The following is a 23,179-nucleotide window of genomic DNA, read 5'->3' as shown; positions in this document are numbered from 1 at the left end:
TGGCAAACAGTCTTTGTTTGGCCCTTGCCTTGAAAACTGTAAGCAGGCTACAACTTAACAGTGCTTTCCATACCATAGATTCAGGACAGGCAGAAGCCCATGGCTTTCTTTGCATGACGCATCACTGTTGTGTTGAGCCAGTGTGGTCTAGTGGGTAAAAACAGTGGACTCTGATCTAGAGAATCGCATTTGATCCCTCACTCCTCCACATGAGCAGCAGACTTTTATCTGGTGAACCAGATTTGTTTCCCCACTCCTACATTCCTGCTGGGTGACTCTGGGCTAGTTAATCAATCAAAGATTTTATTGTATAGCCATAGGCAGCCGTAGATCATTTCGAGGGGATGAGTGTGGACATACCGGGGGGGAGGGGGGCTGAAAATGTTTTTGAAACGTTTTTGATGATTCATGTGGAAAGGGTGGTTACTATTGTCTGTTCAGAATAGCAGCTGCTTGCCACAGTCTTGAAAAAAAGTTTTTAGGGATTCATTCTAGTTTTCTGTGGGCAGAGTCCAGCATGGTGTAGTGGTTAAGAGCAGATGCACTCTAATCTGGAGAACTGGGTTTGATTCCCCGCTCTGCCACTTGAACTGTGGAGGTTTATCTGGTGGACCAGATTAGCTTGTGTACTCTAACACATGCCAGCTGAGTGACCTTCAGCTAGTCACAGTTCTTCGGAGCTCTTTCAGCCTCACCCACCGCACAGGGTGTTTGTTGTGAGGCAGGAAGGGAAAGGAGAGTGTAAACCCCTTTGAGTCTCCTTACAGGAGAGAAAGGGGGGATATAAATCAAACTTTTCGTCTTCTTCCATCATCTCCAGGAACCAAACAGGAGTCCTGATGGAAGACTGAAATCAACGGGCTTTGATTGGACAAACTTGGCATGGGATTGGACAATGAACCTTTCTTACAGGAAGTATCTCTAGTCAGATACTTCCTGTCTCCGCACTGTCATCCTTGCTTGGAGGAAAGCCATTATTCGCCATGATATTTGTGTTTGTTTGTTTGTTTTAGTTAGCCTGGTCTATGATGCATGACACCCTTGGTCCAATTTTGCTAAATGGTGATGAATGGCTTCTTCGGCTCCTGGCAGTCAACACTTGGTCGGATGGTCCCATTTCCATGGAAACGGAGCGATCCGTACCCTGTGTATATGACTAACAGTAGCACAAGAGACAAGGGACACTCTCTTATTGTTTGGGGCCTGCTTGCTGCGGACATAAACAGGCCCAGCCAAGCAGTGCATATCTGGACCATTGTTGACGTCAAAGTGCAGATTTGCAAAGTAAGGCTGAAAAGTGAGAACGCAAATGTCCCGTGCCTTCACCCGGCATTCTTCAATTGTAGGAATAGCTAGAGTGTTCCATTCCGATGCATATAATATGCTTGCTGCACCTGTCGTATGCAAAAACAAAGTTCCATGTTTTCTTGTGAGAGATCAGTCCATGTGTCCAAACAGACAAGCCTTACGTTTAGTTAGAGGCAAATTTAGGGAAAGGCTTTGTAGTCTGTTTTTTGGCTCCCCGGGCAGTCAACTGCTTTGAAACCAGATGGTGGGACTGGATGGACCACTGGTCTGATCCAGCCAGGCACTTTTCTTACAAGTTTTCCGCATGTCCGCTGTATCCTAACATTGACCGTGTTCGCTGGTTTTTCTCTGCTTAGAAAAAGGGTATTTGACAGCCCGGCAGACAAAAATCCCTGGCTCAGAAATTGGAGATCTGCTTCTAGTTAAAGCAGGGAAGGTTTTGTCAACTAGAATTCTGTAGAACTCTTAAGCTTGATAAGCCTCCTTGCTGCTCAGGAAGATACTGATATTGCACAGCAGACATTTCTGGTGTTTCACTGTTCTCTCTTGTGCCAGCTAGTTTCTACCACTCCAAGGGTGGGAACAGCCAAGACCTGATACTTTGCGTCCCAGTCTCATCTTGTGATGCATCTTGCAACATTTTGTGCTCAATGCTCAAAATGAGTCTTTGTGACAAAGTGCTCACAGTAAGCATTTGTTTAATTTTATTTAGGGCTGGCTAGGCATGGTAGCTGTTCTGTAGATGAGTTCTGGTGAATGGCATTTGATCACCTGCCAGTTCAACTAATATCCTTACCGGTGAGTCAGAGTGGTTTGCCAAGCTATTAGAATACCTCCAGTTACACAGCTATGCTACTTTTTCACATTTGGACCCCCTGCTTTTCACATTTGGACCCCCTGCGGTCTTCCATTTTTAAAAGACAGACCACTTTTGTGTTGAGATTTACTACTTAGAGATCACATTGTGCATTTGGTGCCTGCCCATGAGCCTAGTTAATCTTGCAGTCACTTCTTGCGATCGTTTCATAAATAGATTCTGCTAACTACGCAGGCAATACGCAGGATATTTTATGCTACTTGTTTCTCCCTACACATCCTGGCTATTTGTTTGAATTCCTCTTTGGTGAGTGGCCCCTTTTTCCATTTCTTGTACATGTTCCTTTTAAATCCTAGCTCAGTTGAAAGTTCTCTGTCCTGGTTTTCTTAGACACCTCCCACTTTTCCTCCTCATTGGAACAGTTTGAAATTGTACCTTCAAGATCTCACTTTTAAGAAATTCCCATCCATCAAGCATCCCTTTCTCTTAATATTCTTAATTATTACATTCTAATCACATTATATCCCACCAGGTTTCAGTGATGCCTATTATATCATATTTGCTTTGCTGTGTTCAGAGTTCAAGTTTGTCTTTCCCATGCTCTGTGCATTAGTGTAGAGACATCTAAGGCCATGGTTCATTCCCTCTGTCTGCTTACCCCTCCCAATGTTGTACTATTAACTCAGTTCTCCCTATAACCTATATGGCGATTCTTGTAGTTGAATTGGAATGTATTTCTTGGTTGGCCAGGAAATCTTCCTTGGAATTGGTTGTTGTGGGTTTTCCAGAAAACCCATAACAACCAGTTGAATCCAGCCGTGAAAGCCTTCAACTTCCTTGGAATGTTTCTCCTTCTGTGTTTTAAAACCAGGAACATGTCAGACATCCGGGCTCAAAGCAAGCTGTTTCCAGAGTTAATTTTTGTTTACCTAATTTGCCTGGAATTCCCCCCTTCCACTGCATATTTTTGCTCTGTCGTTTTACAAATGGCATACTGAAAATCTCGCATTTAGATTTTATGAATGGCAAACACAGGGGACCGTGCGTCATTCTTTGCAGGGGGCCGGAGGATGTGAACGCTTCCTTTGCCGCCCCTGTTTATGGATTTAATTTATACTAAAAATGAAGACCCCGGGGATTACAGATTAGAGCTAGATTTAGAGCGTAGAACTAAATGAACGTAATAAAACCTGGAATGTAAAGTCCCGGGAGGGGGGAGGGGGGCAGCGTGGCACTGCAGGCAGAAATTGCAAGCTAACACAGGATTTAGGCTGATGGCTGGAAAGGGGGAGGCTTTTGAATTGCAGGCATCTGGCTCTTCTGTTTGGTTTTATTTATTCATGTGTGTGTTTCTGTGTGTTCCTAGCAGCCTGAATAGCTCAGACTGGACCAAGCTTGTCAAAGTTTGGCAACTAAGCAGACGGCCCCGGTCAGTACTTGGAATGAGAGATCCCCCAGGAAGTTCAGGGTTGCTGTTAGGGTTGCCAACCTCAATGTGGGGGCTGGAGATCGCCCGCTATTACAGCTGGTCTGCAGGTGGCACATCAGTTCACCTGGAGAAGGTGGACTTTATAGCATTATATTCCACTGAAGTTCCTCCCAGTGGCATACCACTAATGGGAACATGGGGTACCCTATGTCATAGCAAAGAGTTTATGTTATTTTCTCTTAGTCTTTGCACCTAACTCACCCCTGAATCCTTTGGTCTGAAAGCAACAACTGACTGTTGTCTGAAACCAGTGCTGCAAAACTGCAGTAAAGCTGCCATAAAGCATCGTGTTGACTAAAGCAGTGAGATCGAACAAAATCCATTGCTGACTGTCAGCTCATTAGGCCCTTTTGTAATCTGAGGCAGTATACCTCTGAATACCAGAGGCCGGAGCATGCCTTGCTGGCCACGGGTGAGGGAGAGAATTCTGGACGACTTGGTCTGAGCTTTTAGGTTCTTCTAACTCTTTTCCACATATTGCTGTTACAGATTGGAAGCCTGGAAGACTATTACCACTTCCATCATGGTAGGACAATTAAGAGGTCAACGTTCAGCAGCCGAGGCCCCCACAACTTCCTCAGGATGGATCCAAAGGTATGCAGGGACTGGAGCGGGGCCGGTTCCAGTTTATGGAGGGCCCTGGGCAGAAGGTGGCCACCAAACACAGAGCCAGCGTGGTGTAGTGGTTAAGAGCAGGTGCACTCTAATCTGGAGAACTGGGATTGATTCCCCACTCTGCCACTTGAGCTGTGGAGGCTTATCTGGTGAACCAGATTAGCTTGTGCATTCCAACACACACCAGCTGGGTGACCTTGGGCTACTCACAGTTCTTTGGAGCTCTCTCAACCCCACCTACCTCACAGGGTGTTTGTTGTGCGCTGGGAAGGGAAAGGAGTTTGTAAGCCCCTTTGAGACTCCTTACAGGAGAGAAAGAGGGGATATAAATCTAAACTCTTCTCTTCTTCTTCTGTCACACATTGGCCTAGTTCTCACAAATAGCCCACAATGGGAGACACATTCCCTTTGTCTCCATAGCACTGGGTTTTTTATGTAGTGATTGGTTACAATGTGATGGTAGACATCCAACCCTGCCTCCCACTTAGATGATGAAGAGTTTGGATTTAGACCCTGCTTTTCTCAACCACAAGGAGTCTCTAAGTGGCTTACAAGCTCCTTTCCCTTCCTCTTCCCACAACAGACAGCTTGTGAGGTAGGTGGGGCTGAGAGAGTTTAGAGAGAACTGTGACTAGCCCAAAGCACGTTTCATATGGAGAAGTAGGGAGACAAACATGGTTCACCAGAATAAAGTCTGTTGCTCATGTGAAGGAGGAGGGAATCAAATCCGGCTCTCCAGATTAGTCTACCTTGGGCCAGTCACAATTCTCTCAGAACTCTCTCGGCCCATGCAGAGGCAGGCAATGGCAAACCCCTTTGTGGTACATTGGTTAAGAGTGGCACTCTGTGGAGAACTGGATTTGTTTCCCTTCTTCTACATAGGCTGGGTGACCTTGGGCCAGTCACAGTTCTTTCTGAACTCTCTCAGTCCCACCTTCCTCACAAGGTGTCTATTATGTGGAGAGGGAGGGAAAGGAGTTCATAAGCTGCTTCGAGACCTTGAGAAAAGCAAGGTATAAAGTCCAAACTCTGCTTCCCTTTGAGGGGTGCCATGTGTCTCTGTGTGCGAACTACACAGAAATTAATGGCAGAGCATCTCCCACTGCCTGTCATAACGTAACAAGCATTTTACTAAGAATTGGCACAATGGCCTCTGGAATTTGGCATCTATAATATGTCCTCAGATTTTTTCAGGTGCTGCAGTCAGTGTGGCAACTTGTGTTTTCATAACTTGTCACGTCTTCTATTGACTTGAGTCTTTTGCTATTCAGTAAAGTGACCTTGTAATTATGTTATTTTTCTGTAAAAGAGCTTTTGGGGGGCAATGGAATGAAAAATCGCTCTCTGGGCTGTGTGTTGCCTTGTGAAACCATTTTTTAAAAAAAAAAAAACACCAAAAGATTGACGTGGACAATTAGCATTGTATGTGAGACAGGTTTACCTTGAGACTTGGTCTCCGGATACTGAATCGCCAGCTTATGAAATTGTACCAGCGCTTGGCTTGATGTAATGTCAGGCTTGAGAAAGAAGCAAGAAAAGCATTAGGAAATAATTCATTACAGAATCTTAGCTGTGCAGCTTCATAGCTATTAATTGCTTGCCATAACACTTCATTCTTTTTTCCCCCGTCCATGGTCTTTGCATTTGCTGTAGATCAGGGGTAGGGAACCTGCGGCTCTCCAGATGTTCAGGAACTACAATTCCCATCAGCCCCTACCAGCATGGCCAATTGGCCATGCTGACAGAGGCTGATGGGAATTGTAGTTCCTGAACATCTGGAGAGCCGCAGGTTCCCTACACCTGCTGTAGATGAAACCCTTTTGGCATACTTTGCAATTGAATATTCCCTCGAGTACAGCCTGGAAACCACACAGCACCCCAGGGATTCTGGCTGTGAAAGCCTTCGACAATACATTCCTTTCCTTCCCCTACACTCCTCCAAATGGGAATTCCATCTTTCCATGTGCTACTGACCTCTACGATAGTGAAAGGTTACAGGAACCATAATGCTAAACATGGCTAAACATGGTCCAGGGTTCACTCTTAATCAGGGTATTTAGCCACCTTCTGTAAGGAATTCCATAGAAGCAGAAATAAAAGGCTTTTGGGAGTAAAAGTCCATTTATTAAGACATCTTAGAAAGCTCAAGTACACGCAGTGGCAGGAATGGCACTTCCCGCCAGAAGCACAGGTTATAACACCATTCACCCCATCCCCCCTTCCTGCTTCCCATGGGGAGGCAGGTCTTCATCTCCAGCGCCAAAGAAGATAAAGTCTCCGCACCGATGCATCTGGCCCATCGCCCGGGCTGTGGAATGCACTCAAAGGTTACTTCACCATCAGCACCACTGAATCCTTTACACTCTACTACCCTTAAAGAAGACCCTTCCCCCTGGGTTTATCTTGCGGAAAGGTACGGTGGAAAGCAGAAATAAGGGTAGGGGCTTTCCAATATTTTCGGAATAAAACCCATTGATTGATACCCAGAGGAATATCCCACCCGCGAGACTAAAATATTGCAAGCCGTTTGCGGTTAAAGCATGAGTCCAGGATAGCTGTCAATCTTAGTAGTGCGCTTGTGGCCATCAATAATAAGTCGGTGGGGGCCTCTCCGGTAGTGCGTGCCAGGCATCGGAAGCGGGAGCCTCCTTAGAGCAAGCTGGAATGGAAGACAGGATGGATGTTACTAAGAGAGTTAGGCAAATCTAAAGCGGGCAGTGACATCATTAATCACTTTAGTAATCTGAAAAGGTCCCTAACAAATCTCTTGCCAAGTTTGGAATATTTATGCACGTCTCTGAGATTTTTTGTAGATAGAAAGTACACCCAGGAGCCCACACGCGAGGAAAATCCGAAGCGGTGTTTATCGGCTTGCAGTTTTAGGAGTCCTTTACAGGCTGTAACGCCGCTGAGTCTGGACAGACCTCCATCCCTCGGCTACGTGGATGAAATCCATTGTTGAAATTCTGGGGGTCCAAAGCTGCACTGCGGGTAGTTGTGGTAACCTTGGCCGGGAAAGACGACCAGACACAATTTCAAAGGGGTTTCTTTGTACTACTATGAACCGCGTGTTGTAGAAGTATCTCCGCAAACGGAATAAGCCAGGTCTTCCTGAGTGTTCCTTGGTGGTAGTTGGTGTAACAACGTGAAATACTGGCTTCTAGGGTTCTGTTAGCTCTTCCTCGTCCGTCTACGCCGTCACTTTGAACGCGTGGTAGAAGTGGCGGCGATGTCAGCGGACCCTCAACAACCTTAAAAGCGCTTTCCAGAACTTCTTTGAGATGGGTGGGGGCGGCGGTCGGAGACCACCTTAACGGGAGCGGAATGGAGGCGGTAAACATGTTGAATAAACAGCCGCTGCCAACTTGGGAGGCCCGAGGAGGGATGGAAGCACATGGAATAAAATGGAAACTTGCTTAGAGAATAGAAGTCTACCACTCACCCATAAAACCGTGTTGCCAATGACTTTCGAACCAAATCTGTAATAAAATCCATGGAGATGACTTCCCAAAGAGTAGGGAGGCTACGGGGAGAGGTTTCAATAGTCCATGGGGCTTTCCCCGGGATGGTTTTGGCTTCTGCACAAACCGAGCAGCCTTTAATGTATGCCTCAATGTCTTTAGCAGCGTGCGGCGCTACCACCAGAACTGCCGGGCGGGCTAAATGCAGAAGTTTTCAAAAGCCAAAATGTCCAGCCGAGCGGGCATCGTGGGCAGCTTCAAGAACCTGCTTGCGGAGGGGAGAGCCGCGTGCCAACTGATTCCCCCTCCGGGCCAAACTCCATTCTCCAAACGCAATGGTGGGAGTCTCCTTACGCTGGAGGCTTCGTGCAGCCCCGCCTCCTCCAGTTCCGCTTGGGGAAAGCGGAGAGACGAGACTGGGAATGGTGGGGGTGGAGGGAAAGTGGACGCGTTTGAGATGGGGTGACAGCTACAGCCCCAACTGGGAGGGGAAAAGAACAGTCGCGTGCTGAATGTCTCGTAAGGCAGCTCCACCCCTCCCCGGGTATGTAGCGTCCAGCCAGTTTGTTGGTTTTCCCAGGGAAAAAAATGGACTGTAAAAGAAAAGCAGCGAGAAAAGAAATCGGCCCAATGAAGTTGTTTTCTTTTGGCGGACATCTTGAGGGGGGGTGGAAAGAGCTGCCAGGTTTTTTTAATGATCCGACCAAGCTTGAAAGGGGTGCTTAGCCCCCCCTCCAGCCAGTGGCCAAGTGGGAGAGTGCGCTACTTTGATGGCCGCCAGTCTCTTTGTCCCCACAGTCCAGATTGAGTTCGGCACCAGAGAATTTTTTTTTGAGACAAATAAGCACACGGAACCAGCCTGCACCATCTTATATTTTTCTGCAACAGGGCTGCCCCAAGTGCTTTGTCGGGGAGGCATCCACGTGAACCACAAGCGGGGAGATCTGGGTCAGGGTGCTTTGGGATAGGTTCGGAGGTTAACGCAGATTTTAACAAGTTGAAAGGCTGTTTGACATTCCTCAGACCAGGAAAGGGGAATGGCCCCGGGCTTGTGGGACAGTGGATCTTTACCCGCTGAAGTGCGTAGAAGAGGTCTGTGAGAGGGAGAGTCAGTTCAGCGGGTGGGGTATAAAGTCCACGATAGAAATTAGCAAAACCAAGAAATCGACTGGAGTTCTTTTCTGGGTTGGTGGGAGCAGGCCATTGGAGGACTAAGCGTCAATTTTAACAGGATCCATTTTTAAGCCCTGCGGTGAGATCCGCAAGTAGCAAATAGTCAATGGAGGTCTGATGAAAACAGCATTTGAGAGAGTTTGGCAAAAGAGAGAGTTGTCAAGCAAAGCGTTTCTAATACCTCTCGAACCAATATTTCATGCTCTTCTATGGTTTGTGAGTAAATTAAAGCGTCATCTAAGTATACGCCAACAACTCCCTTTGTACAGTAAATCATGGAGAACTTAGTTGATAAGGGCCATAAAAGCTCCGGGGGCCCCACTTAAGCTGAATGGCGGTATTAAATATTCAAACTCGTCCAAACTTTGTATTCGCGCGGTCAGGGTGTTCATAGCCTTCAGCAATTCTGACTTCTTGTAGTAAGCTTCTCTCAAGTCCAATTTAGTAAAAATGCCGTCCTTTGCCGAAAGTGCATCTAAAAGGTCCTTGATCAAAAGGCAAAAGGATATTTTGTGGACAGGGAGACCGCGTGAGACCTCGATAATCTTGTGCAAAGCCGTGAAAGACCCATCTTTCTTTTGACAAACAAAACCCGGGAGCATGCGTGTGTGTGTTTGGTAGCCCGCCCGTATGAACCCATGAGCAAGGTTCTTGTCCGTTAGAAAGCACGAAGTTCCTTCTCCTCATTGCGGACTCATATGCGGTAGATTCTACCTTTGGGTAGTTGTGCCCCTGGTTGTATGACAATTTTACAGTCAGTGTCTCTGTGGGTGGCAACTGATCGCGATTCCTGCTCCTGAAAAACTCTGGCTTCTAGATCATGATATGCAGGTGGGATGCCAATAGAATGGCGGGGAGCAATCACTGAGGAAGCCAGGGAGGGGTGTGTGTGAGGAGGCGTTGGGTTTTCTCCCCAATTCATGTATTGTTCACCGCGAGGGAGGGTCAGTGAATTCTAGGATCCGTTCTTTCCAAATGAAATCTTTGGTTCATGTAACAATAAACAAGCTGCATGGCCAAAACTATGGAGTGTTTGGCCACTGGCGTAAAATAAAAAACTAATTTTCTCCCAGTAGTGCGGCGTAGCGGAGGAGAAACCGGCTGTGTTTTTTGTACTGGGCGGTCCTTGGTTCCCGAGGGAACTACGTCCATTTGGGTGAATGTTATGGAGCTTTAGCCAGGGGAAGTCGGTCCAGACCTTAGCTCCTCTGCCACTCAAATGGGGCCGCATTAAGCAGTGGGAGCAGCGAGGAATCCACAAAGGGCCCGAGGCTATAATGCGAAAGTGTGTTTAAGCGGGGTTGGCCAGAAAATGCTTGAACAGTAATGGGAATGGCTGGCCTTCACTGCACCGCTGTCAGGAGTCGAGACCCCATGTCCATGGGGGGGCTGAAGAAAGGCAAACAGCTGCTTCCCCCCCTCCTCTGGAGTGCGCCCAACCATTAACCGCTTTGTGAAGCGAGCCTGTGGAGGAATGAAGCCCCTGACTCTAAGTAGTGGTTTGGCAGGCGAGTGCGCGGAGCTAGAGCGGTTAGTTTTTGTTTCTTGGGACGGTTGGCGGCTAGATGACCTGGCCCTCCGCAGTAAAGACACAATCCCGGTCGGCGACAGCTGTTCCAGAAGTGGTTTCGGTGAAGGCTGGAAGCCCGGCTTGACTTGGTGGAACACAATGAAGTGGTTTTTTCGGCGCATGGGCGGCCTCCTTGACGAGCCGAGATTCCAAACGAGACGCTTCACTTGGGACCCCAACTGGATCCAATCTGCAATAGTAATGCAGGAACCCTAATTAAAAACACCGCTTCACTTTAGCTTGCCGTCCACAGCATCCGAGAAGTATTCCGTGATTTCAGCGCGCTCAGGCCACTCAGGAGGAAGCTCCAGCAGTCAGCCGCGACGAAATTCACGGGCAAATTCTGCAAACGGGCGGTTGCCTTGCTGGATGGTTTTGATGGTGCGGATAGCTTCACTCTCGGCGCCTGGATCTTGAAAGCCGCCAGCTTCTTAAGGCTTGGAGGAATGCGGGCACCGCGAGAGTCCTCATCCTGCAAATCCAAAAGAGTCACTTAACCAGTCGGCTGCTGCCCCATCCAGGACTGAACCGGGATGTCCCGGGGATTTTTTCGCGCTCAGACCGTATATAAATCATCATAGTCTTCCAAGTGGGCATTGAGTTGCAAGACGCTTAGGGAAGTTTGGAAGCGGTCCCGTCAAAACGGGCTGGTATCAGTCGGGTAGTAGCCCCGCTCGGACGGCTCTTGGCTTCTGCTGGGGAGGTGGTTGCGCTGGTTGAGCAGGTTGGGCAGGCAGCTGTTGTACGGGGGGGGCCGGAATCGGGGGCGCTGGCGGTACGCTTGGCGCTTAGTGGCAGGACTCCAGGTATCGCTGCCCCCCTGGCACCGGGCCTGATCAGTAACAGCATACAGACTCCAACTTGGGGCTTCCTGGTCTGCTGCCTCCTTAGTTCCCTCTCCAACGCAGCCAGCCCCCTCTCCCGGCGAAATCAATGTGCATCCTGGCGCGCATGCAAAGCAGCTTTTCCTCGCTCCAATTTAGCCCAGTTCGGGTTCCGCTTAAGGGCTTGCGGGGAGCTCGCTTATGCAAGCGCAGAGCCTGAACGCTTTCGCGTTGCCGCTTGTAAATCCAGTCTGGAATGTTCTGCGACTTTATCATGGACTGACAGATTCTTGGGGCATTATTGTCGCTTGAGCCGCTTCTTTGGCACGGGTCCAATCCCTCGAGCTGGACTTCTTTACGTTGTTGTTCCCGGTCCCTCTGCAGGTTTTCGCGCTCTTGCTGCAACTGTGCCTGCTCCTCCTCCTCTTAGCATGCGTTCACGGTTCCATGCCGCTTTGGCATCTCGCGAGTCGTTCTTACCTCATCCCAGTCCTCTCTCGATGGGAGAGGAAACCGGTCCGGCTGGGAATGCAGGCTTTCTTCTCGACTCTTCGCCGCCTGGAAGCGAGACATCGGAGACATCAGAAGTCGCTGTAGACACCGGTGGCTCCTCGAGGCACCTCCTTGCGCGGTCACGCTGGCCCGGGATTAGGGGGGTCCGTATTGGGGAGGCTGCACGGACACCCCTCCTACTCCCAGGTTCAGTCCCGGTGTACTTTGGACGGGTTCTGCGCTGTGCCACGGTGGTTCCTTGGGAGCATCACCAAAATATCAGTCCAGGAATCGCTCAATGGATCTCTGGGTTGCCGCATGAAAGGTGGTCAAGCTTCCGTCTCCTCCATGACAGGCTGTAATCTGAGGCTTCGTAATCCACTACTTAAAACGGGTAGAGATCCGGACCACAGGCGCTCGATCCATAGACAGCGCCCCAAACGACCTACATGTAAGTTCCCATGGTCGCCGCCACGTCCCTCGCTCCAACGGAGTAAAGGAAGACTCGCGGCTGATAATGCAGGACGGGAAAGAGCCACCAAAATGCGAGGCCCGCTCTCCTGCCGGGTTCCTCCAGATTCAGAAGGGAAAGGTCGGAGCCCTCTTTTGGGGCTACCAAGACCTTCCGCAGTAACATTCAACCTCTCCATCGCAAGACAAGAGGTCCACTGCACAGGAATATAGATGAATTAGGATTCCTGCCACAATGTAAGGAATTCCATAGAAGCAGAAATAAAAGGCTTTTGGGAGTAAAAGTCCATTTATTAAGACATCTTAGAAAGCTCAAGTACACGCAGTGGCAGGAATGGCACTTCCCGCCAGAAGCACAGGTTATAACACCATTCACCCCATCCCCCCTTCCTGCTTCCCATGGGAACGGAGTCTTCATCTCCCGCGCAAAGATAAAGTCTCCGCCGATGCATCTGGCCCATCGCCCGGGCTGTGGAATGCACTCAAGGTTACTTCACCATCAACACCACTGAAACTCTGGCTAAGAGCAAACCTAGATTGGCAATAACTATGGGTATTGTCAACATAGTACTTAACCATGGTTAAGGTCAACAGAAGGAAAGACAGGAGGTTATTTCATAGCCTTGTGTCCAGATGATATTTTGCCCAGGACCTTAACTGCTGCCTAGTATGTGATAGAAGCCAAACTTATTTTGCTTTATTTATTATGCTTCTTTCCTACTGCTGCTCAAGAACAAGGATCTCGAAGAGTCTTATAGCCAGAATCTGACTGGGCTGAAACCTGTTTAGCTTTCCCCATATAAAAGTAAATTGGACCTTTGGTCCATTCACCTTGACATGCTAGCTTTCTACATGCCTGGAATGTAATTTCCCCCCAGGGAAGTGGTAAAGTCTGCCAAAACTTGTACCATTTGATTCCGACAAATGCATAAACTGGCCATGCTTGATTCAAGATTCCGGATTCTGCATGTCCCTTGTTTCCTCTGTGCGCTGTGACCCCCCCCCCCCCCCCGCTCCTGAAGAGCTTCCGAAACTTGAACATGTTCTGCCCTGTAAATATTTGAATGTATGCGCTCAACTTTTAATAAGCTGTTGCTAACCCAACTGGAGCTCAGCCCATTTGTGTTGTGTCAACACAGTTAATAAGAGGAGGAGGGAGGGGACAGAACACAAATAAATAAACGGCAAACCTGTGAGCATTCCACCGTTTTTCGAGAAAAAATGGTATGATTGGTTGGGCCTCCATGTTCTAATTAAGTTTCTTAGCCCTAGGGGAACTGAATAAACATTTGGAAGGGAGGAATTATGAATCCATATCTACAGTGGAATGGCAGGTGTTTTGAATTACTCTACTTTTGATGCAAACAAAATGAACATCCCTGGGAAAACGGTTTGTCACTTGTTCTTCTTTGTGCGTGCCAAGCTGTGCTGATTAAAAGCTGGCAAAATTAGCCACGCTGCACTCAGGTGTTTCTTTGCCTTTGAGACCCGTCGATACCTTTCTCCCTTTTTTGTTTATTTTAATATTTATTTCGGTAATTTGTTACCCTGCAGGTAAAGACGCAAAGCGGCTTCCCAAAGCCTAAATAAACAACAGATTAAACAAGCAAAATGCAGTTAAAGAACAAAGACAAGCAAAACCATGTTCTGGGCAGGTTCTAGATTCAGCGGTTAACTCACTTTGTAGCCACAGGCTATGAGCCAAAGACTGAGAGTTCTTGGGCTACTCCTTTGCCTAAACAAATAGTTGCATTATCTAAAAAACGTCCAAAATAGTCTTTTTAATAAGTATGTATGAAAATGCAAGAAGGTTAGCATGATGGAACTGCAGGCCGTTTACTTACCTGAACTAACTTGAGAGCAAGCTTGTTGTAGAGTGGCAGACTCTAATCTGGAGAACCAGGTTTGATTCCCCACTCCTCCACATGAAACCTCCTGGTTGACCATGAGCCAGTTACAATTCTCTCAGCCCATGCAGAGGCAGGTAATGGCAAACCCCTGTGTGGTATAACAGTTAAGAGTGGCAGACTGTGGAGGACTGAATTTGTTTCCCTGTTCCTATACGTGAAGCCTGCTGGGCAACCTTGGGCCAGTCACAGTTTTTGGGTACTCTCTGAGCCCCACCTAGCCAGAGGCGTAGCTGGGCCAAACTGCGCCCGGTGAGCATTTTATATTTTCCACACACACACACACACCCCGTGGCTCCCCCCTTCCCCCACTTTACTTAGTTCCTTTCCTTTTTGAGAACTTTTTCTGGCTGCAAAAGGCTGTTCTCAGTAAAAACGGCCTGATGGGAACTATACTTCCCAGGAGACCTTGTGAGCCCCAAGGTCTCCTGGGAACTGTAGTTCCTCAGGCCATTTTTACTGTGAACAGCCTTTTGCAGCCAGAAAAAGTTCTCAAAAAGGAAAGGAACTAAGGTAAGTGTGGGAAGGGGGAAGGAGGGGTGCCACGGAGGGGGCGCCACAGGGCACCCCGGAGGAGCGGGGGAAAGGGGAGGGGCCTGGAGGCGATTTTCTGCGCCCCCAGGTGTGCACCCAGTGCATGGCGCACCCTCTGTCCCCTTCTAGCTTTGCCACTGCACCTAGCTCACAAGGTATCTTTTGTGGGCAGAGGAAGGAAAGGAGTTTGTAAGCCGCTTTGAGACTCCTTACTGTTGAGGAAAAAAAATAAAAACTCTTCGTTTAACTTACACCTTGACATAAACAGCAAACACATCACTTAGTTTGTGATATATATTTTTATCTTCTTCATTTATACCCCATCTTGCTCCCTAATATGGGCTCAAAGTATCTTGCATTGTCATCCTGTCCGCCTTATTGTCACAACAACCCAGTGAGGTAGGTTTGGCTGAGAGCATGTCACTGGCCCGAGGACACTCAGCAAGCTTCCACGGCATGTTGGGGTTTTGAACTTGGGTATCCCAGATCCTATAACCAATACACCCCATTAGAAATTCACTGTGGTTTCGTTGCTTAAAAGCAAAACATTCAACCGACCAAGCAACTTGATGCTTGTGCAGCTGTGAATCTCAAAAGAGTGCTTCTTTTTAGAAATTAGCATCCCCTTCCAGAGATTCCTGGAACCCGGGGTGATCCTCTGCCAACAAAACCAGTTGATCCAGTACGCCCCTCCAATAACTGTCTTTTCCAATTTAATAAGACTTCCTTGATGAGGAGGGAGGGGAGATTATATTGCTGTAGAAACTTGTGAAACGTTACGACTCGAGAATGTTGGGGCAAAGTCAATGTCTGTTAGTAATTTGGACTGGTTATTCCAGTTCAGTTGGATTGGGTAAATCAAGTTGCAAGGACATGCGGCCTTACTCTTCTCTGTGCGCGCGGGTGTGTGTATTAAGTGCCCTCAAGTCACTTCCGACTCTTGGCAACTCCATGCTGGGTCTTCCATTTTTCCTGCAGCCTTCCACCTTTGCTAGCATTCATGAGGTTTTTGAGATTCGTGGCTGCTTTCATGGCACGAAAGCTATTTTTAGAGCCAATGTGGGTTAGTGGTTTAGAGCAGGTGCACTCTAATCTGGAGAATTGGGTTTGGTTCCCCTCTCTGCCACTTGAGCTGTGGAGGCTTATCTGGTGAACCAGATTAGCCTGTGCACTCCAACACACGCCAGCTGGGTGACCTTGGGCTAGTCACAGTTCTTTGGAGCTCTCTGCCTCACCTGCCTCACAGGGTGTTCATTGTGAGGGGGGATGGGAAAGGAGATTGAAAGTCCCTTTGAGTCTTCTTACAGGAGAGAAAGGGGGGATATAAATCCAAACTCTTCTTCTTCTTCTTCTTCTTTAATAGTATGAAAGTTATTACAATAAATCCATATTCAGATTTTTTTTTAAACCTCACTATCAGGTCACCAGTAAACAGCCTGGTCCATCTTAGCAGACATAAAGCCACTATGTCCATTAGAGTGCAGTGGCTATACTAATACATTCACATGCCAATGCAAGCGATTTAATAAAGTGCATAGTAGGTGCCAATTCACAACCTTACATAAACAAATACAAGTAAGCATACAACACGAGAGAATCCCAATAAGTAGAATAGGTAGTATATAGTCCCTATCAGATCTCATTTAAGAGTCCATAGTCCCACATTTTCATATAGTCCACAAAAAATTCCACAATCAAAGTTCTAAGGTCACACAATCCTTTTAAAGGGATTGTTCCACATAAAGACCTAAGGAAAATTGTAACTTCATCCACCATGTCCTCCTCTGGAGAACCGTGTGAAGGAAAGGATACCCCTGCAAGCTGAGTCCTTGTGTGTTTACATTACAATTAGCTACATAAAAATACCACAGTCAGACTGAGAGATACCTGATACAAACAACATATAAAGCTACTTAATTATACTGGCTTCCAGTTTATCTCATTTTAGCCTATGTAGCCCATAAGAGAAGACGTCCAAGGAATTTCTGGAGTGATCATCTCAACATTCTCAGCTCCCAGAGGCATAGCTGGGGGAAATGGAGCCCGGTGCAAAATTGGAGTTTTGCTCCCCCCCCCCCCCCAAGTTTGTTGATTTTTGTATTTTTTAGTGTTTTTTCAGTTTTCGGCCTTCAGGGGGCATAGTTTTTAGGCTAGCAGCATCAAATTTTCAGGGTGTCTTTAGGAGACTCTCCTGATAATACCTCCCAGGTTTGGTGAAGTTTGGTTAAGAGGGTCCAAAGTTATGGGCCCTCAAAAGTGTAGCCCCATCTTCTATTAGCTCCCATTGGAAATAATGGGGCATGGGGCCCCCTTCTTTGGGGGTCCATAACTTTGGACCCCCTGAACCAAACTTCACCAAACTTGGCTGGCATCAGCAGGAGTGTCGCCGTACGATATCCTGAAATTTTGGTGCCACTATCCTAAAAACTGCACCCCCTGCTGGCAGACAAAGTAAAAACACTAAAAATATCAAAAAAACATTTTTGCTGCCCCCCCGGGGCGCGCCCAGTGCGACGCGCCCACCCCTGCTACGCCACTGTCAACTCCTGAGATTATTGACTTCATTTACAGTCTTTGAGTTTTGTACCCCAAGAAGCTTTCTAGCACCATTGAGCAATGTATTTCTGGAAGCCTTTGAGGACATTTGATTGTTTTCTCTCGTGGTTATGAAGTAGCTTTGAACGAATTCTAAATAATTTTGATTTCTAGCACATTGCCTGTTTTTTTGCATTTACTTTTAAGTGCTCTCCAAAACAGAGCAATGGCTTAGAAATTCATGAACCAAATGACTACGTCCCCTCTGATGAGCATGCTGGTTTCAGAAGCCTTCCCTGTCGGGAATCGGCAGCACGCGAATCCTCCTAAACTAAAGGATATTTCTCATTAGAATTACATTGCGATTAAGGCCATGTCTGTTTTAATTGCTAGACAACTCGGATGCTGAGCTTTACGTTCTAGGATGGCTTGTCTTGGTGTGTCTACTCTTCCCCCCTGAGCAAAGAGAATCGTTCTGCCGGTTGTGCATGCCTCAACCTGTGCAGTTATAACATTTAAAAGGTGTTGGAAATTGCCCAATAATCAGCATGCTAAATAGCGGCACAGAAGTAAACGCACGCGCTTTCTCTCTTCCTGGCAGGCGTGACAGATTCACAGGAAAGTCCGCAAAGGAGCTTGACAGAGCATAGAGACAGAGCAGAACTATTCCCTCCGGCCATCTCCGTCCCTTTTCTGAAACCTGATCCAGACCAAACGTACATGGTTGATGTTCATCTCCCCCTTTCTGTGTCACGGGGGATGCATGCATCCTACAAACATAAATATGGCTTGCATGGATCTTCCAAACAGAACCTGCCTTTCCAGTCTTCTACTCCCAATATAAAGGATTTCAAAATGGCCATTTTGGTTTTCCTCCTTGGTGGAAATGCTCTGACTTAAACGCGGAATCGACCCCACCAAATTGAGGGGCTCTACCTCTGGGCTCTACCTTGTTCAAGCTGTACCCAGGGATGTATCGTCTGGAGAAGAAAATCTTTTAATGGCTGGTGGGCGTAGGCAGTGCATGTCAGGTACTTCTTGGTGTTTCCAAAAGCTTCAGAAGAGCATACGCTGTAAGGCCATAGAGAAAATCACATGCACAGGTATACTGGAGGGCTGCCTCTTCTCCCATATTATTCAATGTGACTGAAGCTTTGCTCCCTATATTCCTTTCTGCAGAAACAAGACAAGGCATTTTCAGTAGTGGCCCCTCACCTCTGGAAATCCCTCCTTATCGAGGCTCACTTAGCACTGCTTTACCGTGTTTTAGATGCCAGGCCAAAAAGCCTTCTTTTTACCCAGACTTTTAACTAGGAGTTTCCTCTCTACACTGCCCCCACCCCCCAGCAAGTGTTTCTGAAATCCGCTTCTACCTTGAGGACAGTTTGATTAATATTTCCCCTGTCTTCTTTTTAATGGCTGACTTTATGGTGTTCCTATGACTGTTGTGGATTGACACTGTTTGATGCAATTTGAATGATGCGTTGTTTTATTTTCGGAGTTGCCTCAAGGAGGTGTCTGGAAAGGCTGTCTGCAAGTCTTCTCAATGATGCATTTTATTGTGAGTCATTTTAAGCAATGCATTTTATTCTTCATTTTAAGCAATGCATTTTATGGTCAATGCATCTTTCCCCCCCCCAATGGCTGTCGGGAATCTAAATGGGGGGGGGCTGTCTAAATGGGGAATGGGGAATCAATGGGGGGGCTGTCGGGAATCAATGGGGGGCTGTCGAGAATCAATGGGGGGGGCTGTCGGGTCTCCCAATGGGGACCCAAAGTGGTTCACCACATTCTTTCCTCCGCCATTTTGTCACAACCACCCTGTGAGGTGGGTGATGCTGTAAGACAGCAGTTAACTCCAAGTTGTGCAGCTAGGTTTTATGGTAAAGCGAGGGTTCAGTTTGGGTTCTCTCAGATCCTCGTCCGATACTTTAAATACTGCACCAGTTTGGTTTTGTCTTTACTCCTATCGCCTGCAATGATCCAGAACATGCTTACTGGTTCGTAAGTTCCTCCACATGATTGTAATGCTGCTTTTTTGCAGCTTTACGGTAGTGTGGAAGAGTCTTTGCAGGCTCCATATATGCCTTTTGCATGTGCTAGCTTGTATTTGTCCAGGGTCAGGTGCAATGGGCATTTTTTTTGGTTTCCTGCTATGTGAGTACAGTGTACACACTTCTGAATGCTCGACTAGGACTTGGGTGTGACGTGTTTGTTGTCTGGGTAACTAGGGCACTGTTCTCACGCCTCCTTTGGATGACAACATGTTGCTTCGTCTCTGTCTTGCTCAGCCCCACCCGGGCTCCAATTTGACAGGCAGCCTTCCTTGGCAGAAGAATACACTCTTGTGGAAACCTGTAGCTCTCCTCCAGAATCCTGTGCGCAACCATGACGAAGAAAGGGTGGGCGAGAAATGCCCTGCACATGAACGCACAAAAATCCACCCTTGAGATTCTCACATTTTAAAACTACTGAGGCTTCGGGGGAAATGAGCCCCGCTCCTTTGAACAGCTTTTCACAAACTGGTAGAGCACGTTAAACATCTGATGCAACTTGTTCCTGGCTAATCTCTCAACATACAATGTTTAAAAAGGTCAGAACCAACTTTCTTCACCCAGGGGTTCCCACTTCTTATTACGGAAGCGTTCTGCTAATCTTCACACAGGGGAAGTTCTCCCTTTGCTGAGGTTCTCCTGCAAATCCACAGGTGCCCTCGGGGACTCTTCCAATTGTGGAAACTAATCCCACGTTTTACAGTTGCTTTTCTTTGCAAAAATTGTCCTTGGGGAGGCCAGGACTGTGGGGGGAGAACATTAATTCTCTCTTCTTCAGTGGAGTTGCATTATAATCCTGTCTGGCTTTTAATCAACAAACATTTCCCCCCACCCCTGTTGCTTTCTGTGTGGTTATATGATAACTTATCTTGTTAATGTGCTGTGGAGGATCTCTGCAGCTGTACAACATCTGCTTTGTCAATGTTATCTGACAGCGAGGGAGATGCTTGGAAGTTTTTACCTTGGCTTTTGCTATCATAATGCGCTGGAGCCTTTTGTATCCAGAGTTCATGATATGATGCAGCTGGTCCTTGAAACGGGGCGCTGGCATCGGTTGTGCTAAAAATTACATTTCTGTTTCTGAGTGCCAGGATTTGCTCTGAAAGGAAAGAAAGACAAGAGGCAGCAGGGCGGGCAATTGCTGGGGAAAATAGTATCCTCAGGGTCAAATGGTCCATGATGTTCGAAATCTGTGGAAGGAATTGCTGATGTGTTTTTTTAATCTCAAACAGTGCTTGTGTGAGAGAGGGGTGGTAGACCCTGCCTGCCAGCCTGCCTTCCTGCTTCATTTTCTGATCAGTGGGAAAAAAAGGCAGGCACCACACTGTTCTGTCTTTTTTCCTGACCTCTCTGATCAGGGCTAAGACAACTGGGGAGAGTAGTTAAACCTGTCTTTTCTGCAGGGCAGCTAGGGATGCCTGTCTCCAGGTGGAATCTAGGGAGACCCCAGAATTACAGTTCATCTCCAGACAGAGGTGGGATCCAGCAGGTTCTCACCAGTTCCCAAGAGTGGGTTACTAATTATTTGTGTGTGCCGAGAGGGGGTTACTAATTGGGTCTGCTTTTCCGTTAGAAATTCCATTAGGTCCAAAAATCATGAAGTCCTGTTGTTTCCTATGTGGCTGGTTAGCGAAGGTAGAAAACGGGATAATTCTCCCTGTTGGGCTGTTTTAGAAATATGGTAAAATTCCTTGTTTAAGGAAAGTATCCTTCTTTTGATTTCTGGAAACAAAATTAAGTATTTGAAAGTATTAAGTATTTGACAGGCAGTCAATTAGAGGAGAAGTAGTTGTTTCTGTTGGCAGTAGACGATAGGACTTGCTATAATGAGTTTAAATTATGGACATAAAGATACCAGCTGGAAATTAGGAACTTTTTTTTACAGTAAGAGTTTTTTACAAAGACAGAGAGATTATTAATGCCCTGCCCCCGGAATGCCCGGCCACGCCCCCGTCGTGCCCCGCCCAGCCCCATTGGCGCTACACTACTGTTTGAATCCCACCACCATGGGAACCGGTTACTAAAATTTTTGGATCCCACCACTGCCTCCAGACTGTAGAGATTAGTTCCCCTGGCTGCTTTGGAGGGTGGGCTCTAGGCCATTGTACCCTGCGGAAGCCCCTGCACACTCCAGGCTCCATCCCTAAATCTTTGGGACTTTTCTAACCTGGCTACTATACCCATCATCCCCCACTAGTGGCCAGGGGGAAACTGTCAACCAAAGTTGCAGCCTAAATTCATGATGCTTCATAATCATAGTAGACCACAAAGTGAACATGAATAAGCAGTGTGATATGGCAGCCAAGAAAGTCAATGCAATTCTGGGATGCATCACTAAGAGTATAGTGTCTAGAGTGAGGGAAGTAATTGTACCACTCTACTCTGCATTGGTCAGACTTCACCACACCTAAAGTACTGTGTTCAGTTCTGGGCACCGCAATTTAAGAAGGGTATTGACAAGCTGAAACGTGACTAGAAGAATGGTAAAATGGTGAAAGGTCTGGAATCCATGCCCTACGAAGAGAGACTTGAGGAGGTGGGGATGTTTAGTCTGGAGAAGTGAAGGTTAAGGGGGGACATGATAACTATGTTTAAATATTTGAAGGGATGCCATGTCGACGAGGGAGCAAGCTTGTTTTCTGCTGCCTCAGAGATTAGGACATGAAGTAATGGAATCAAGGTGCAGGAAAAGAGATTCCACCTAAACATTAGGAAGAACTTCCTGACCTTAAAGGCAGTGGAATGCATCACCTCGGAGTGTGGTGGAGTCTCTTTCTTTGAAGGTTTTTAAACAAAGGCTGGGTGGCCGTCTGTCAGGAGTGCTTTGATTGCCTGTTTCTTCACTGCAGGGGGTTGGACTTGACAGCCCTTGTGGTCTCTTCCAACTCTAAGAGTCTATGACTCCCCCAGTACTGCTTGGTAGGGCCAATTATATATTTATTAAAATATTTATGTGATAATGTTCCCCTTGCTCTTGGAAGTTTAGAAGTAGCTATTAAAACATCACAGATTAACAACCCACAAGCCACTCCCTTCCCCTAAAATTAACATGTCAGAATTCTGACATCACATCCTGTCTTGTTTTTTTAATTTTAATTTTACTTTTTTCCACGAAGAATAACAGAAAAATGCAAGTTACAAAGACAGACATTTAACAAATACAAGCATACCATATATACTCATGTATAAGTCGACCCACATATAAGTTGAGGCACCTAATTTTACCACCAAAAACTGGGGAAACTTATTGACTCGTATATAAGTCTAGGATGATAAATTTCAAAAATAAAAATAGATACCAATAACATCACATTAACTGAGGCATCTTATAAGACCCCCACAGCAGCCCCAGCGCTTGGCTGCTCTAGCTTTTCCTTGCTTGCAAGCAAGGAAACGCCAGAGCAGGCAGGGGCAAGGAAGAGCTGGGGCCACCCATGTCGCCGGGTGCACGCCTGTGGGGCACCCAGCAGGCTCCTGCCTGCCCGCCCACCCGCCACTGTCACCCATTGTCCCACTCACTCACTCACTCACTCATCTTTTCCTTTCCCCACAGGCTCTGAGGCTTGGCTTCAGGGAAGCTGTCGCTCGGGCAGCCAGTCTCTATGAGTTTCTTAAAAGGGCAATGTTCCAAATGTTTTGCCTGCATCTGTGGCTGGCATCTACGGAGGTGTATCACGGAGGGTTTATTTGAAAATACTGAAATTCTGGGCAATTCAGAAGATTACTTTGTCAGACTACACAGGGAGGCCATCCTTTGGGATGGAGGGCGTCTTTGAATAATTGGACGAGGACCATCTCGGGCCACCCGTGCAGTTGGCTGGCCAATCTGCGGAATTCGGCAGTGAACTCACTCACCGAACGACCGCCTTGACTTTCTCCTCTGGTAAAGGGTCCTCGAACCATCGTCGTAGGGCTAGCAGGAACTGCTC

General features: G+C 47.2%; 1 protein-coding gene across 3 annotated transcripts in view; it reads left to right on the top strand.

Moving 5' to 3' along the window:
* PCSK6 (proprotein convertase subtilisin/kexin type 6) overlaps window positions 1-23,179 on the top strand; it is a 110,259-nt gene that overhangs the window by 18,136 nt on the left and 68,944 nt on the right. For 2 of the 3 annotated variants that reach the window (XM_048481957.1, XM_048481959.1), the window contains exon 2: window positions 4,104-4,208. The exons of the other annotated variant lie outside the window; for it this stretch is intronic. In XM_048481957.1, the coding sequence (XP_048337914.1) occupies window positions 4,104-4,208 (105 nt within the window). The remainder of the gene's footprint in view (window positions 1-4,103; window positions 4,209-23,179) is intronic. 3 annotated transcript variants of the gene reach the window in all.

Source organism: Sphaerodactylus townsendi, linkage group LG17, assembly GCF_021028975.2.
Source record: "Sphaerodactylus townsendi isolate TG3544 linkage group LG17, MPM_Stown_v2.3, whole genome shotgun sequence".
Classification (NCBI taxonomy): Eukaryota; Metazoa; Chordata; class Lepidosauria; order Squamata; family Sphaerodactylidae; genus Sphaerodactylus; species Sphaerodactylus townsendi.
The sequence above is the reverse complement of the archived record's forward strand: the minus strand, read 5'-3'. Positions and strand labels throughout refer to the sequence as shown.